The 19,076-nt window shown below is 34.3% G+C and overlaps 1 protein-coding gene across 1 annotated transcript in view; it reads right to left on the reverse strand.

The window, feature by feature from the left end:
• Positions 1-19,076, reverse strand: part of dbe (KRR1 small subunit processome component homolog dbe) — a 114,199-nt gene that overhangs the window by 62,022 nt on the left and 33,101 nt on the right. The window contains exons 5-6 of the mRNA XM_090394606.1: positions 14,207-14,290; positions 3,750-3,806 (exon numbers count right to left, since the gene is read on the reverse strand). Of these exons, the coding sequence (XP_090250732.1) occupies positions 3,750-3,806; positions 14,207-14,290 (141 nt within the window). The remainder of the gene's footprint in view (positions 1-3,749; positions 3,807-14,206; positions 14,291-19,076) is intronic.

A 19,076-nucleotide genomic window follows, 5' to 3' on the forward strand; every position in this document is an offset into this window, starting at 1 on the left:
ATTGTAGATAGGAAGTTAGTAATGATGTAAATTTCTCATGTAATACTATCATATCCTGTACACCCCTTGAGGGTAGATATATCAGGAATATGATGATGATGATGATGAGGGGAATTTATACAAGTTGTGGAGAATATGTGGCCTTTTTTGATCCTTCTGTGTAGACTATCATTTAAATAAGTACAAAACGGGTTGCAATTTTGGTGAGTTGAACAAAACTGCTGAATAAAAATAAAAATGGAATAATATAAAGAGCAATACATAGTCTATATTAAAGCCATAAGTCAGCAGCTATGTATAGTAGCCTATACATCCATTTAAGGTACATAAATGGATTAAAAATTATAATAAAAATAGTTGCCATTTCTCTGTACTTTTATGTACATGCAACACTTTTCTACCCTCTACCAAAGAAATGGTTATAATGCATTTACACAAAACTGCTCTAATCTTGGGCAATGTAATAACATGACTTTAATAAATTTTATACATATACAGTCTGTTTTTGATTTACGACCACTTGTACTTACAACAGGTATACCATTAAACATGTTCATGGAATACCACCTAACTCCTGAAAAACATGGATCAGAGTGTTACTGATGACTTCAAGGCAAATCATTTAATAAGCAGCAAATGCTGTTTTGCTGAGGCTATTGCTGCTACTGAGTGTGAGAAAGCCTCAGAAAATTTTGGCAGGAATATAATAATCATGCAAATGCAGCATGGAGCGAGGCGACGGCAGAGCGTATAAGTGGTGTTTTCAAAGAAACAGATGAAAATATCAGTTCATATTTATTCATAGAATTTAACAATGGCAATACCTTAAAAGAGATTGATGACAAGATAATGACCAATCATCTCTAGTTAAAGAGATGGAGTTTGACAATGAAGATATAGAACATTTACTGGCAGGTGCCAAACATGCACTTTCAAATAAAGACCTTATAAAGCTTGAAACACAGATAACTGCAGAAGGGACAAAAAATCAGAATAAAAAAAAAAGAAGTTGAAACCCCCCCCCCAAAAAAAAGAAAAGTTTATGATGAGAAACTGACAGAGGCATTTGCCAATATAACAAGGCAGTTGCTGAAGGAAATTGATACCAGGAATATTTGGCAAAATAGATGAAATAATATAAGCTGCAACTGCTTGCTACAGAGAAATGAATGCAGAAAAGAAAATGAAGCCAGTGCACACAAAGAAGTAATGTATTAATTTTAAAGACGGCAATTCCTGATGATGATGAGCCCAGACCTTCCGAAAGTTATGCATCCAGTGAAACATTCTCAGAATGCTTTGTTGAAATTCCCTAATTTGAAGAATTTATTAATGAGCAAGTGAGAACAATAAAAAAGGAAAAGTTGGTCCTTGTCGGGGATTTAAATAGTAGAGTAGGAAATGATTGTCAGACATACAGAAATATTTTGGGAAAATTTGGAGAAAAGAGCAAAGCTAATAATAATGGCATATATCTGTTGGATTTCTGCTCAGGACATGGACTGGTGATTACTAACACCATGTTCCAACATAAAAATGTGCATAAATTGACATGGGGAGAAGAGGCAAGGAATAAGAAAAGTCTCATTGACTATATTATTGTTGATAGTGATGTTTTCTCCCTGGTGCAGAACACTAGAGCATACAGAGGATTTGAAATTGGAAATGATCACTATTTAGTCTTGAGCGGGATTTAATTGAATTTCATATTGAAAAGAATAACAAGTAAGAAAGTTTTAAAGCGAATAAAAGTTGAGCAGCTCTCAGAGGTGAACTGTAGACTAAAATACATAAAGATTATTGAAGAGTTTGAATGAAAAAAAAATGAAAGAGTTTGAGAACAGGAATCAAACCTTGGAGATTCAATGGCAAGCCTTGAAGAAAGCCCTGATTGATTCAGCCAGAGAGGCATGTGGTGAAGTTGTCTGCAAGGATAGAAAAATTAGAACTCCATGGTGGACACAGGAAGTTAAAGAGGCAGTGAAGGAAAAGAAGAAAGCATATCAAAAGTTCCTGACAAATAAGTCAGCTTGTGCTCTTAGAGAATACAGAGACAAATGTAAGAAAGCTAAACACTGTGTAAAACTAGCTAAACAAAAGTCATGGGAGGACTTTGGCAGGAACATAGAAAATAAATATCAAGAAGGTGGCAAAATATTGTTGTAAGTCGGGGCAGTTAGAACTGAAGAAAGTACAGGAAAATGGTTTAATCTTAAATCTGGTGTGAGACAAGGATGTACATTATCCCCTCTGTTATTCATTATCTATATGAATCACATTATGAAGGAAAGTGGTATTAAACATGATATCAAAATTGGAGATGTTAATGTCAGCTCTTTGCTTTATGCAGATGATGTTATACTTCTAAATAAATCCGCTACAAGTCTGCAAGATGCTCTGACTAAATTGAATAGCTGTTGTAATAGATATAGTATGAAGGTCAACATTAAAAAGACAAAGACAATGAAAATAGGCAGAATCATTGAAAATGTGAACTGTGTTGTGAATGGAGAACCTGTGGAACAAGTAAAACATTTCAGCTACTTAGGCACAATTTTTAGTGAAGATGGTAAATTAAATATAGAAATAGACAACTGAATCAGCAAAGCTGGTATGGTGGGAAGTCAATTGAATAAATTCAAATGGAATAAGTGAGAAATTAGTCAGAACACTAAATTAGCTGTATATAGAAGACAGTGTTGAAACCAGTTTTAACTTATGGATCTGAGAGCTGGGTCAGAAGTAAAACACTTGACCAAAGACTAGAGACCGCAGATATGAGTCTTGAGAAAGATTATAGGCATCAACAGATGGCATCAATGGCAATATCATATTAAAAACGAGCATATTAGGAAAGAACTTGACATTGTCAGCATCCAGGAATGCGTTAGCAGAGCTAATCTCAGGTGGTATGGTCACTTAAACAGAATGGGCGAAGAAAGATTAGCAAAACAAGTGTTCTCTGCCAGGTTTGCAGCAAAACGACCCAGAGGAAGACCAAGATATAGGTGGATTGATATGGTACAAAGTGCCTTAGACGATAGAAATATAAGATCTGATAATGTTGGAGTCTTGACAAGTAACATACTGATTTGGAGGAAAATTGTAGATAGGAAGTTAGTAATGATATAATTTTTTTATGTAGTACTATCATATCCTGTACACCTCTTGAAGGTACATGGCAGGAATTTGATGATGATGATGATATTAATGAGCACTTTGTCTCTCCAATGAATTGTCTAATTAACAGAGCAGAAACTTCAAAGAATTACTCTTGATCCACTTGTTTCTGATTATTTTATTGGTAGATGTACAGAACAACAAAATTTTATGTTGTAATTTGTGCATTATATTATTTCACTATAAAGGAGTAAAATTAGTTAAAGAGTATAACAAAAGAGGCCTAAACATTTTAGAACTGTTAACATATCTTTATTGTTCATATAGTGATTGACAACTTATGACAGGATTGTCAGAACAAAACCCCATCGTAAGTTGAGGACTAAATGTTTTTATACACACACACACACACACACATTAAAATAAATGGGAAGAAATGCAACATTTTTGTTTGCTTTATACAAATGTATTATGAAGAAAATGCAATCACTTGTTAACAATTTCTCTGTCCATGATGATCTACAAGGTAATGATGAATCATAACTTTTTCCTTTCTAATAAAAATTAAATCTCTGCCTCTGATTTATAAAATTACTAATTGTAATTTGAAATTGAAACTGATCATTTACCTTTATGTTATATATAGGATGTATATTCTTCATAGTATCTTCCACTATTCTTCTCACCTATTTTCAAATACAAATAAGATATTTTAATTATATATATATATATATCTGTCTAATAACAGATACATGATTATTATTCTTACAAATATCTTCCTATGAAATGCATCATCATTTTCCAGAAATGTACTTCTCTAGCCAAGGGAAAATCACATTCAAAAAAAAAATTTTTTTTTCATATTCTTAGGGTAGCAATTTTTTTTCTTCTTTAATATTTAACAAACAATTTGTTTTTCTTATTATATAGGGTTTTGTGTAATACTGTGAAGGTTCGAAAATTGATTTCAAACCTTCATCTAGTTTATTCTGAATTTCTTTTTAAATATCCTTTTTATTCCAAAGTTAACTTTCCAATTACCATTTTCTTAGAATTCCAAACAAAAACACCTATCCATAAAAAATGATATAACTAACACCAAAATAAAAAGAGGAAAAAATACATTTATTAAACTCACTAATATTTCACTGGTTTTCTACCGCATCATCAGAGCACAATGAAACTGACGGGCACACAGCACTAAACCGAGTAATTGGAGAAACAATTTAAATAGTTTTTGCAGTATATTGTTTCGTGTTTTTAGCTTGGATGCTGTGTTAATGAGATGTCATTTAAAAAATAGAGTTCTATCCAATATTTCGGGAATCTGTTGTAGCATAGTAGCAGTTTGTGGTTGAAGTAAACCATCAGTTCTTTGTTAGCGTGATTATCTAATCTAGCGACATCGCCAGATTAGATTGCGCCCTGAGGCAAACAATTAAATATCACCCTTGATGGATTATAAGTCAAAAATATAAGAAAATATCCAATTGCTATTTTGTTTTTATTACAAGAGAAACATTAATGCAAAATTATTGAATAATATTAATTAAATGTTTGCTCTATGGGGATATCACACAATAAAAGTGTTTATAAGCTCTTTTAAATGTAAATTATTATTATTCATCATTATTATAGACAGCTCACCAGCCACGCAAGAAACCGAGACACCTGGAGGTTGTTATGGAAACATGGAAGCCTCAATCCATCCCTGACAGAAGAGGACAGTAAGTAAGTAAGTGAATTTAAATTATAAGCTATGTCCACCTCTATCGATATAGTTGCTAGACCAACTAATCTTTCTTAGATCATTACTGTTCACAAATAATTTTTAATCAGTTTAAGCTTGAAAAAACTTCTTTCCACACTTGCTATGCTAACAGGAATTGTTAGCATAGCACCTACTGCAATATGGCTGAATGAGCGCCCTTATTAAGCCGTGCAGTGAGGCAGGCTGCCTCACAGCACGGCTGTTGTATCTCTATGCTACACCCTGTTGATGGTACTGGTTATTATTTAGGTGGAAGCATGAAACTTCTGTTTTGCTAGGATTTGGGAGTACTCTCCATTTGCAGAAGTATTCATCTAGGACTGTAAGGTCACTTGTTAGTATATCTTCCATTGTAGTAAAGTTGGTGTGTCTGGTGGCTAGAGCAATGTCATCAGCATAACAAAACTTCTTGGAGGCTGTATTAGGCAAATCTGTGATGTATAAGTTAAAAACGAGGAGAGCCAGAACTGACCCTTGTGGTAATCCATTATCCAGTGTTCTTTGTTTACTTTTTGTTCTCATCCATACACACTTGGAACAGGTAGTTGCTTAGCATGTTATCAATTAGTTTTGCTATTGTTCTGCATGGGACTGCATGGAGTAACTTGCAGATTGCACCCTGACTCTAGACTCTATTATAAGCTGCTGTAAAATCTACAAAAGCTACAGTTCTTTTCAGGCATTGTTGGTAGCCTGCCTCTATATGTGTGTGGTGAATGACATAACTTGATCACAGCAGCTTTGTTTATGTCTGAATATGGCTTGTTCCACTGGGACTGTTAGGATGACTAGTAAAAAGATATTAGTGTAAGTAAAAGAAATTTAAATTATAGGAGGAAGGAAGTTATATGAGTCTCTGTCAGACCAATATTAGATTGCAGCTCAGTTTTGATCATACAGATTTTTAATGGAAGCTAAGAGAGCGTAGGACAATCACAAGACAATGTAATACAAAGAATTGTATTACAAGAATAACTAGAGTAAGAAACTATAATTTGATTAGAATGGCTAAATGATTGATTAGAATTTACTCTTTAATCTTCACAATGCAATCAGCAGTGTTGAGTATGATGTACATCGATACAACAAAACAAAAACACTTGCCTTCTCAATTAATGCTTGGGAACTGATGCTTTGTTTGAAGTATGAGCATTTATAATGACTTGCCTGAGTTTGTGGGATCAGCCAATGAGACTGGCCAGTTATACTTGAGAGAATATTTGCAATGTCTAGTTCGAGTTTATGGAAACACAGAATTGGGATGAGTTTGTATGTTGCCATAAACCCTTTGCTCATAGAGAAAAGAAGTTGAGTAGTCATGGATCAACTACACTAATGATTCCAGTATTGTCAATAAGAATTTTATTAGAGTATTTAGGGTGACAATGGTGTTATTGCTGGGAAAAAAAGAAAAGAAAAATAAATAAATAGAATAAAAATATAACTGCTCTAAAATCTTTTCATTTTCTAAGGTAAGTAAGCAACACTTTTTTCAGCCCTATCCTTTTGGAAATTGGTAGCAAGTTTTCACCTTTTACCATTACAAGCTAAAGTGCATTCCATGGCATGCTAGCAAGAATCAATCTTCTAAATCTAAAGCAGTTACTCCAGACATTTAAAATTTCAGTTTTGTCACTTTATCATCTCTGATTCTGTTCTACTCTTTCTTCTTTTCTAATCATTTTCAATAGCCTCTGAAACATTTTGCCACTTTCCTGATATTTATTATTATTATTAAGAGAGAGACAGGGAGTCAATAACTCATCAAGGGAGGTCATACTATTTACAGTAGCTGTCATACCTGTTCTTGAATTCATTTGTGCTACCTGCACACACACAACATTCAACAGCAATCCATTCCAATCATACACCAGACTATGAGCCAAAAATCTAGCTCTCACTCCTTTCTTGACAGCATTCATTCTTAACTTACAAGGATACCGTTGCATCCCTTCCCCATGATTCATAAAATGAAAAATTCCATTTACTGAAATTCTGTATAATACTTTCAGAAGTTTGTAACTATCAATCACATTACTCTTTTTTTCTCATGTTTGCTAGTGTATGCAGCCTACAAATTCTCAATCTGTCTTCATAATCAGTATTCCACAATCCTGATGTCATTTTCTGACTCGCCTTTGCAGTCTCTCTCTCTCTCTCTCCCTCCACTATCAGAATCACCACGAAACAAGGAGACTAGATCTGCGTGCACTAGTCCAAGTGACGTCTTATCAAGACCTTGTAAAGAAGCAAAATGACTTCCATATCTTTACATGTCAAGGTTTGTTTCAGCAAAGCAATTATTCTCTGAGTTGTATGACAATTTTTGCTATATGACTTTTGAACTTCAACTTCTTGTCTACTAAAACTCCAAGATCCCTAGCCTGGTTAGTTTCTTTTAGTTTCTTCTAACGCAATCCCAAAAATATAATACAACATTGGATATCTAATCACATCAAAGTGCATGACCTTATATATTAACGTTGAATTGACAGCCATTTCACATGCCCACAATTCCAGCCTATTCAAATCATTCTGCAATTACTGCATATCAGCAGCACTCCTGATTACCCTATCTATCTTTGCATCATCAATAAATAGCTATATGTTGTATATCAAATCCTTCCCCATGTCATTAATGTATAGATTGAATAACAATGGACTGATCTTTGAGGCACATCACTGATTACCTTGAGTTTTGCAGATTCACACCCTCCGCTTTTTGATATCTGTCAGTTAGCCATCCTCTTATCCTCCTATTGGTTAGATTATAAACCAATAGTTTATAATCCAATCCTATACAACATGGAAGACTGTTTCCATGTTGTATTCTGTCAAAAGTCTTCAAATTCCAAAAGTATCACTGTGTATCCATTCCTCTTATCTAACTCAGTGGTAACATTATTATAGAATGTGAGCAAGTTCCTAAAACATGATTTCACTAAGGGAAAATCTGTTTGTTGAAAGTAGAGATTCTCTGTCACCCATTTCCTAATGCAAGCTCTAACCAACTTTTCCAAAATATTCACCACCACTCCTGAGATACTGATTGGTCAATAATTGAATACATCCGTCTTTGCACCTCCCTTGTGCAATGGGATAACCATACATTCTTTCCACTTCTGTGGAATTCTCCCTGTTCTGAGACTCAAATTACATAGCCTTCTCAAAGAAATAGCCACTCCAGCTGGACACTCTTTTGGCATCCAAGCTGATATCCCATCAGTTCCTATTGCAGAATTCTTATTCAGTTTTTGCAACAGCTCTAGAGTTTCCTCATAAAGTGTAGAGGTGGTAGTGAGTTCAATGTTGCATATACCAAGTTGATAGCTTTCAGCAAAATGGCTACTCATTAGCTGAACAATCAGTCACCCTGCATATCATCTGCATTCAGTAGCTATTCTTTCAAATTCATTCTTTCTTTTACTTGAGGTATAACAACAGAATTCTTTTGGGTTGTCTTTAACTTGCCAGTTTCTTTTCATAATCAGACTTAGCTTCCTATGCAACAGTTGCGACTTTTCTGGCCTGCTGCTTATAATTATTATAACTGACACCATCCTTATGCACATGGCATTCCTTCTATATCATCCTTTTCTTATAAACCTCCTTTTTAATTAGATTATACATCCATTTCACTCCTACTCTGTTTATTCTTTAAACCAGCGGTTCACAGCGCCCTTAGTGTATCAGGATATTTCCACGGTGCCCAAAGTCAGAACATAGGCCAATGTAACAGCTGCAGTGCACAGTTTTTGCAGTTAGGTTGATTAAGTTAAAAAAATAAATGAAACGCATATTTCAAATCCAATGAGTCTACAAGGTTTGGTTCTTGTTTTCACTCTTTCATTTTTTCTAGAATAATAAATAATATCTATAGTATTGAATCTGCATGTTGTTGCCTTTTTTTCCTTTGCAATATGAAATCAAATTTGTACAGTGTTCGTTAGATGTCCTTCCTATCATCGCATCAACACATTGATGGTCCAATTCTAAAACCACATGGGCTAAGTGTCATTTCAGTGAAAATATTGAAATATTTCAAATTCACAAACAATTTATGTAGAAAATATTAAATAAGTACATATTTTGAACAATAAAATCATTGAATAAATAAATCACAATTAGTGGGACGGGTGAGCCTGTTGTTCACTACACATCTTCTCAAATCTTGGAATCAAATTTGTACAGTGTTCGTTAGATGTCCTTCCTATCATCGCATCAACACATTGATGGTCCGATTATTCTAAAACCACATGGGCTAAGTGTCATTTCAGTGAAAATATTGAAATATTTTGCAGTATCCTAGGATGCCATGGTGCACAGTTTGGGAACCACTGCTTTACATTCTGATATTGCGTCATTTAAGTATTTTTTAAACACTTCCCATGCACTGTCGATATCTTTCCCATCCAACAACTGATACCATGATGCAGAACCCAGCATACTAATCAGTTGGTCATAATTTCCTGCTTTGTAGTTCAACATCCAACCTTTTTTGAATGGAACACTGCTTTGCTTTACATTTTTCTCTGTATTCTCTCACATGATATGCTTACTTACTTGCTATGTACCTTCAAAACACTTTCTTCTTTTCCAGGAGTGCCTCTTTAACTTCCTAAATCCTTCATATAGTTGATGTGTCTATCCTTGTGGACTTCACTGCTTGTCTCTCTGGGTGAATCAATCAATATTTTCTTAAGTTTGCCAATGAGTCTACAAGGTTTGGTTCTTGTTTTCACTCTTTCATTTTTTCTAGAATAATAAATAATATCTATAGTATTGAATCTGCATGTTGTTGCCTTTTTTTCCTTTGCAATATGAAATCAATTTTTATTCTGCTCAAAATATCACAGTCAATGAGACCTTATTTCTTGTGTCTAATCTCGATGTGAATTTGTGGACATCTTTCTGCCAGTAAGTTTTTAGCACCATCATTAGCATTTCTCTTTTCTCCAAATTTTCCCAAATTTCTATATGTCAGATATACAAACTCCCTCTATTTCTTTCTCAGCAGGAGACCGTCTGTGAGACCAGAGACACAAATTAAGCTCATTGTCCAATTCCCTATTTTGAAGTTTGCCTGCATTACTCTACTTGAAACTGCCTGTCATTCAAGATTATATTCATGTTTAGTGATGAAAACATAACTATAGTTGCTCTTTCCTTTCCCTGATCATTATTGCCTAAATATAACATTATGTATTTATTAGAAGAAATCAATTATGTCAACATGGTACTTCTTTAATTTGTCTGACAGTTCCACTTCTTTTCCATTGATGATGCCTGTCTTGAATTCTACTAATGATAATGAGTTGGTGTTTGTTTCAGTAGCTGATGTTTCACTGTTCACTATAGTTTCTCCCTGATGAAAACAGCAAGGGTCTCGTTTCACTGGAAAATGTCCCAGCCAGCATGAAATTTTATCACATTCTATATACACCATTTTGTTTTGATTTAACCAATGCACAATACAATTTGGTTGGCTAAATGATATTCTTTACAGTTATAGCCATTATTCACTTGGCATATTCAATTAATGACCTGTTTTCCATTACGGAAACAATCTATAATGTTGTATATAACATGGACAATGGTTTATGCTGTGGTCATAACTTGCTTATAGTTCTCAAGGCAAACAAAGAAATTTTCATAAATCCTTTGAATACCTAGCAACAAGTAGACACAATAAACTGCCAAATGAAATAAAGTCAGCAACCTAAACATAATGTTTTCAGAAAAAGATTGAGAAACTTTAAGTTATAGGTCTAATTATGACTAAGCATATACCATGTCACGTGAGCCTTCATAGATACAGTCATCTGATTTTGTAGTGACTGTATGACCTAAACTTAATTTTTCTAGTCACCAGTATGGCTACAGCCCTTGATTACACAAGCTGTACAATTCCTTATATTCCCTATATATATTATAAACATATTATATTTATAATATATATAGTACTTTTTCTATATTCCATTATTACTGAAAATAAGCATCAATATTGTAATATGCTATCATTTAAACCACTTCTTCAGTCTTAATAAATTTCAATTTCAAATAAATCCTAAATTATCAGCCTGTTATTATAGTTTACCCCTGATGTTCAATATCCAGGCAGATTTTGTAGTGAATTATGGGGTGCACCATGAGACGATGAGATTGCAGATTAGGTCAGAAGCTCCAGTTGGTGCTTTCCATTCATTAAAAGGCTATGTGGAGGTTGCATCCCCAGTTATTTAGCTTTCACCCTTATGTGATCCTTTATGCTAAAAGTTGACATTCAGTATTAAGGAATTCAATTCAGCAAAACCTGTTTAACAAAGAGTTAGTTTCTAACTCTTTGTTAAACAAAGAGTTAGTTTCTGTAGACCAATGTCTTTATGAAATCAGAACATTTTTCTTTTAGCAATCAGCTGCTGGGCATACAATAATTTTTTAAGACAACTCTTTCCTGACAACAAAATTATGTTAATTTTAGTGATAATATACAACTTAATTAAGAGGCCTTGTAAGTATATCTAAATGCATCAGACAATCTTATACTCCCTTATGTATTTGCTAAAGGGTAGGTATTGCATACAACTATAAGTTGAACAACTTAATGTGTTTAAGATATGAAAAGTGCTCCATTTAGGCAGCTTATCCTTTGACTAAGTCATTTGAATTATCTCATATAATCACTGTAAAACGTAACCACTCAATATTTCAGATTTTCAAGTAAAATCATTTGCTTCAGTTACCTTTCCACATTTCAAGTTTCTAATGGCTTTCACTATCTGCTACACTGAAAGATATTCACATCTGCAATCCATCTGAAGAGCTTCTTCCTCTGCCTTATTAACGAGTGGAGACTCAATCTGTTAAAATAATCACTCATGATATCCAAAATACACTTATCTTCAATTTCAATATCACCTCTTCTGATTTTGATTTCTGTGAGAACACTCTCATTTCCATTTGTTTAGTAATCTCTGGAACAGTACATCACCTTTATGATATTCATTTATATTCTTGTAATTTTTTTAGCTACTTTTAAACAAAATATTCACTTTTTTTCACACTACATTTTAAAGTACAAGAGCTGATCTGTTTGTCCAGTATCTTGTGTATGATGCCTTTTTTCTTGAACCACTTCTTTAACTTGATTTGACTAGAGATTCTTCTTCTTATTATTATTATTAGTACTGCTGATAACAATTAATATTTTCTTTAAACAATGCCATCCAGTTATTAAGGATCAGTCCTTGTCTTCAAACTTGGTTTATTTTTTTCTCAATAGCACTGGTCAACAAGGATTTTGTAACTAGTACCAAAATAGGTGCATACTATGTATTTTCAGGCAAAGAACTTTTTTTTTTTTTGCTTTGGTAGGTCACAGTTCATTGTTACAAGTATACAAAACATAATCTTGGTTAAGTGATAAAAATATGAAAGAAAACAAAGTTTTTTCCTATTTCTATATGTATAGTACAAAATATCATAACCACTCCTTATTATTCCATAATCAGCTCTTTCACCTGCCAGATGACACTCATATCATGGTGAAAGTCAGTACACACAATACTAGAGGTGTGCGTAACATACTGATCAACACGTGCAAAAGATGTGATCTGATGGACTCGAAAAAGGAATGACTGTAAGATACCAGTTGAAATGTAGTAGTATCTATGAAAATGTCAATGATGTAGGTTGTCTGTGGAGCGCTGTAGTTAAGGTGTTCCAAATGGAGAAGGATAGGGAGCAAAGAGCAAGCTGATGGACCGATGGTAGGTGCCCATGTCTCTTCAATGTAAGTTGCCCTGCTTTGTGTAAGACTATAAATGAAAAACTCTGGAATAGCTGAAAAATGCATTTAACCATGGAATGAATGGCAGTGTTTCCCAGACCACAAACCAACATATTCTCCTTCATGTGAGCCTCCGAAGTAGGCATCTAGAAAGTATCCAAGCCTATACCTAATCAACTATGATTACAAAGATGATTATACAGTCTGCATCTGAGAATGTCAGTGGACCACCAAAGATAGGAAAAGAAGTTACCTTTTAAGGTTAATCTCATTTTCAGCTATGGTGTGTGGATGGTAGGTAGAGAGTTGGGCAGAAACATAAAGAATCATCCAAACATCATGCTCCAGCAGAAATAGGCAAAAAGTGGTGGTGTATGGAGATATTTTCATGGGTATGAAAGATATAAGAATTTCTTAGCATTGATACCCATAGACCATACCACAAAGGCTACAAAGTACCCACTCACTGTAGCAGATCAGATAAATCCCTTCCTGGTCTTCCCAAGATAGCACAGGTGTGTTCCAAAAAGATAATGCACCATGCTATATTGTTTTTGGCATAGTGCATTATCACTTTTGCAGCCATAGTAATATAACACCTGGAGGTCACTGTTATGTTTGGCAAGCCACTTTCTTGCACATGACTATCAAATTTGAAATTTGAATTTCATAGAACACCTATGGGCTGGGAGATTATGTGGATTGAGAAAATCAGAATTAGAACTTGCCTGCAGAACCTACAAAAACAAGAGCTGACAATGTAGTAAAGCATACCTTCTACAATGTTCAAAGGTGTTAGTAAGTCCATGCCATACTGCACTGTAACAGTTCTGCAGGGAGGGAGAAACAAACTATTAGGATGGTGATTGCACTATTTCGGCTGGACTGAATGTATATTCACTTGCATTCATTGTTTTGCAAAATGAATATAAAGAATAAAATTTCAAGTGGCAGTTGCATTTTACTATATTCACAATATATAAATAAGGAAAACCCCTGCATGTCTCTGAAGAAGCCAATAATTAGTCTCTCATCTTACTAGCATTCCATTTTTCATAATTGGAGATCCATTACTATGTCCTGGCAGAATGGAACTGTCCATTCTGCTTGCCATGCACTATGTTTCAGGAAAGAAATTCAAATGAGAATGATAAAAGTGAATCATCAGTGCCAATCTGTTATAAGCTGATCAACTAGTTCTTTATAATTGTTTGTTTATTGTTGTCTAAAAACTCTTCGTCAATATCTATGAATAACTTTCAGACTTGTGGTTCTATTTTAGTGAGACTATTTTTTGAATTCTTCATCTTTTCATGCATGCTTGGGAAAATATTAAGAGCTATTCTAGTTACTGGTTCAACTAATAAATCAAGTTGTTTCTAAAGATCTCTTCAACAGAATGTCTATAATGGCAGTGGTAGTATCAGTTAAAATGATATTTGTTATGTATTATAAGGTTTACAAACTTGAAGACTTAAAATCTTAGCTTAAAACAATAACTGAAGAATTATTTGGTAATAGCTTACATGAAGGAGTCCTTTATATGGTCCTAATGCAGCCACTGTATATCCTTGGACCATAATATAACAGTTAGTGAGTAACTCAATAGCCTAAACAAAGTAATAATAATCAGAAGTGAACTTTTTAAAATTTATCTTGTGTTTAAAACAATATAAAAACTATTAAATTTATTAACATCTGTTCAATAAAATATGACCATATCATATTTTTTGAAAAATAAGTGAAAAACATCAAAACATATCATTCATTTATGAGTTAAACTACATAAGAAACTGAGTTGAAAATTGCAGTTTTTGAAATGATTTAAAACTGGATTTGATGATTCAAGTTCATTGTCCAAAGTCATGAAATAATTTCCCATGCATTAAAATGATACACTCAGTGAAGATTGAATTACCACACATCTTATGCTGAACAATTATATGATAACAGAACAGAATGTCTTCTGATAACCCAAATGATCAAATAAAATATTAGTCTATATAAGTAGGATACAATTATATTAAATTTATAAAATTGGATTTTATAAATACTTCACCCTTATTTTCAAGCGAATGGATAACTGAATAATATAATATATAATATAGCAATATAAAATGATGGTACACCATGGCAGGATTTCATGCCGCTGGGATGTCGCCTGGTTAAACAAGGCCCCCTATTATAGGTGTAGGTTTCTGTGGTTTAGCAGTTCAAAAAAAAAACATTTGGGTATTGCAACCACATGTTTATTAAGATAAATAAAGATAAACAAACCCAACAAGTTTCTTATGTCGTTTGTCTTACATCTTCAGGGGTTAAAGGTAACTAAAAGTTTAAACACAAGAAATGAGAAATTACTCAAAATAGTCCATTAGATGTTGTTATAGCAGTCTGACTCTTCATCAAATTAAAAACAGTAGTCTGCATTCGATTTTTTAATTTGATGAACAGTTACACTTCCATAACAACATCTAATGGACTATTTTGAATAATTTTTCATTTATGGTGTTTAAACTTTTAGTTAACTTTAACCCCTGAAGATGTAAGTCAAATGACATCCGAAACTTGTCGAGTTTGCTTATCTTTATTTATCTTAATAAACATGTGGTTGCAATACCGAAATCTTTCTTTTGAAAAGCCCCTATTATTTCTTCTGAAACAAATCCAAAAAGGGGTGCTTAAGGGTCAAAGCTGTATAACTGAGAGGAGACCTCCACATAGCCTTCAAAGGAATGCGGAGAACAAACCAGGGCTTCTGACCTAATGTCCAATCCTTCTCGTGGTGCACCCTGTTGGGTATCTACTTTGATACTGAACAAACGAGGATGGGCTGGCAATATGGGATTCAGCCGACCAAATTGTATTCTTATTGGTTAAACCAAAATAAAAAATGATGGTACAACATGACAAAATGCCGGCTGGGGCGTTGCCCGGTTAAACAAGGCCCCCGTTGTTTTCACCAGGGAACCAGGGCAAACAGCGAAAAGTCAGCTACTGGAACAAATCTGAAAACAAACCCCAACTCAACATCACCAGAGTTAAAGATTGGTACTATCAACATAAAAAGCCTGAATGGCAAAGAAATGGAGCTAGCTGAAGAATTAGATAAGAACCAGATCGACATAACAGGGGGTGACTGAAAAAAAAAGACAAAAACTGGTGAGATCTTTCTGAGCAATAAATACAAAATGTTATATTCAGGCAATGACAATCAACGAAAAGAAGGAGTAGCCATAGTATTCAACACAAAATATGAGGCTAATCTTCGTGAATGGCGAGAAGTCTCAAGTAGAGTGATGTAGGAAAATATGAGAATGGGGAACTGGACAATGAGACTTATTTGTGCCTATGATCCCACAGAAGGTTCTACTAAGGTAGAAATGGAGGAATTTTTTGACGCTTTAGAAAAAGCAACTGACACAATGAAAAAGGAAAAGTTAATCCTTGTTGGGAATCTAAACAGCAGAGTAGTAAATGATTGTGAGACATACAAAAATATTTTGGGAAAATTTGGAGAATAGAGCAAAGCTAAGAATAATGACAAATATCTGCTGGATTTCTGCTCAGGACATGGACTGGTTATTACTAACACCATGTTCCAACATAAAAATGCACACAAATTCACATGGAGAGAAGAGGCTAGGAATAAGATAAGTCTCATTGACTATGTTATTGTTGATAGTGATATTTTCTCCCTGTTGCAGGACACCAGAGTATACAGAGAATTTGAAATTGGAAGTGATCACTATTTAGTATTGAGCACGATAAAATTGAATTTCATATTGAAAAGAATGACATGTAAGAAAGTTTTAAAGCGAATAAAAGTTGTGCAACTCTCAGATGTGAACTGTAGATTAAACAGAAAGATTATTGAAAAGAAAATGAAAGAGTTTGAGAACAGGAATCAAACCTTGGAGATTCAGTGGAAGACTCTGAAGAAAACATTGATTGATTCTGCCAGAGATGCATGTGGTGAGGTTGTGTGCAAGGATAAAAAAATCAGAACTCCCTGGAGGATACAGGAAGTTAAAGAGGCAGTGAAGGAAAAGAAGAAAGCATATCAAAAGTTCCTGGCAAATAAGTCAGCTTTTACTCTTACAGAATACAGAGACAAATGTAAGAAAGTAAAAACAGTGTGTAAAACTAGCTAAACAAAAGTCATGGGAGGACTTTGGCAAGAATATAGAAAATAAATATTAAGGTGGCAAAATATTCTGCAGGTTGTTGAAGAAGCTTAGGAATGGAGGAAAGAGTGCTATAAAAGGAGTTAGAGATGATAAAGGTGACATGAAAACAGGAGAAAAAGATATCCTTGAAGTATGAAGTAATTACTTTGAAAAACTGCTAAACGAAACAAGCAGTGATGACAGCACAGTGATAAAAAACACTGACCAGCCATGCAGTCAGGAATACATATCCATACTTGAAGTAGAAAAAGCCATCAAAGGCTTGAAATGTGGAAAGGCAGCAGGAGTAGATGATATTCGACCAGAAATGCTGAAGTATGGTGGTATAAGAGTCTTACAGTGGCTGCACTGCATAGTTCAGAAAGCCTAGAGAGAGGGACGAATTCCCGATGATTGGAGTAGAGCTCTCATAGTACCCATATATAAAAAGGGAAATAAAACTGAATGTGAGAATTACAGAGGTATTTCCCTACTGAGTGTTCCTGGCAAGATCTATGCAAGTATACTTGAGAAAAGGTTGAGAAGAATTGTGGAAGAAAAGCTTGGTGAAGAACAAGCTAAATTCAGGCCAAATAGAGGCTGTCAGGATCAGATCTTCACTTTACGACAAATAGTCGAGAAAGAATGGGAATATAACAAAGATCTGTATTTAAGTTTTGTCTATTTGTAAAAGGCATATGACAAGGTGCCAAGAGAGAAGCTATTCAATACGCTGCAGTTATATGGTGTCAATGGGGCATTATATCAAGCAATACTTAGTCTTTATTTGAGTTGTAAGTCAGCAGTTAGAATAAAAGGAAGTACGGAAAGATGGTTTAATGCTAAATCTGGTGTGAGACAAGGATGTACATTATCCCCTCTGTTATTCATTATCTATATGGATCACATTATGATGGAAAGTGGTATTAAACATGATATGAGAATTGGAGATGTTAATTTCGGCTCTTTGCTTTATGCGGATGATGTTATATTTCTAAATAAATCCGCTACAAGTCTGCAAGATTCTCTGACTAAATTGAATAGCTGTTGTAATAGATATGGTATGAAGGTCAGCAATAAAAAGACAAAGACAACTGTGTTGTGAATGGAGAACCTGTGGAACAAGTAAAACATTTCAGCTACTTAGGCACGATTTTTACTGAAGATGGTAAATTAAATATAGAAATAGACAACAGAATCAGCAAAGCTGGTATGGTGGGAAGTCAATTGAATAAATTCATATGGAATAAGAGTGAAATTAGTCGGAACACTAAATTAGCTGTATACAAGACAGTGTTCAAACCAGTTTTAACTTATGGATCTGAGAGCTGGGTCAGAAGTAAAACACTTGACCAAAGACTAGAGACCGCAAATATGAGAGTCCTGAGAAAGATTAGAAGCGTGAACAGATGGCATCAATGGCAATATCATATTAAAAATGAGGATATTAGGAAAGAATTTGACATTGTCAGCATCCAGGAATGTGTTAGCAGAGCTAATCTCAGGTGGTATGGTCACTTAAATAGAATGGGAGAGGAAAGATTAGCAAAAAGAAGTGTTCTCTGCCAGGTTGGCAGGAAAACGACCCAGAGGAAGACCAAGATATAGGTGGATTGATACGGTACAAAGTGCCTTAGACGATAGAAATATAAGATCTGATAATGTTGGAGTCTTGACAAGTAACAGACTGATTTGGAGGAAAATTGTAGATAAGAAGCTAGTAATGATATAATTTTTTCATGTAGTACTCTCATATCCTGTACACCCCTTGAGGGTATATGGCAGGATTTTGATGATGACGATGATGACAAATCCTAAAACAAGCCCCAACTCATCATCACCAGAGTTCAAGATCAGTACTATTAAAATAAGACGCTTGAATGGCAAAGAAATGCAGCTAGCTGAAAAATTGGATAAGTACCAGATCGACATAATAGGGGTGACTGAAACAAAAAAGAAAAACTGGCGAGATCTTTCTGAACAACAAATACAAAATGTTATATTTAGGTAATGACAATCAAGGAAAAAAAGGAGTAGCCATAGTATTCAATACTAAATATGAGGCTATAAATGGCAGGCCATATCAAGTATCGTGATGTGGACAAATATCAAAATGGGAAACTGGATAATGAGACTTATTTGTGCCTACGGTCCCACAGAAGGTTCTACTAAGAAGTGGAGGAATTTTTTGAGGCTTTAGAGAAAGCAACTGACACAATGAAAAATT

This window comes from Typopeltis vanoorti, chromosome 6 (genome assembly GCF_054136105.1).
Source record: "Typopeltis vanoorti isolate ZY-2024b chromosome 6, IOZ_Tvanoo_1.0, whole genome shotgun sequence".
NCBI classification, from domain to species: Eukaryota; Metazoa; Arthropoda; class Arachnida; order Uropygi; family Thelyphonidae; genus Typopeltis; species Typopeltis vanoorti.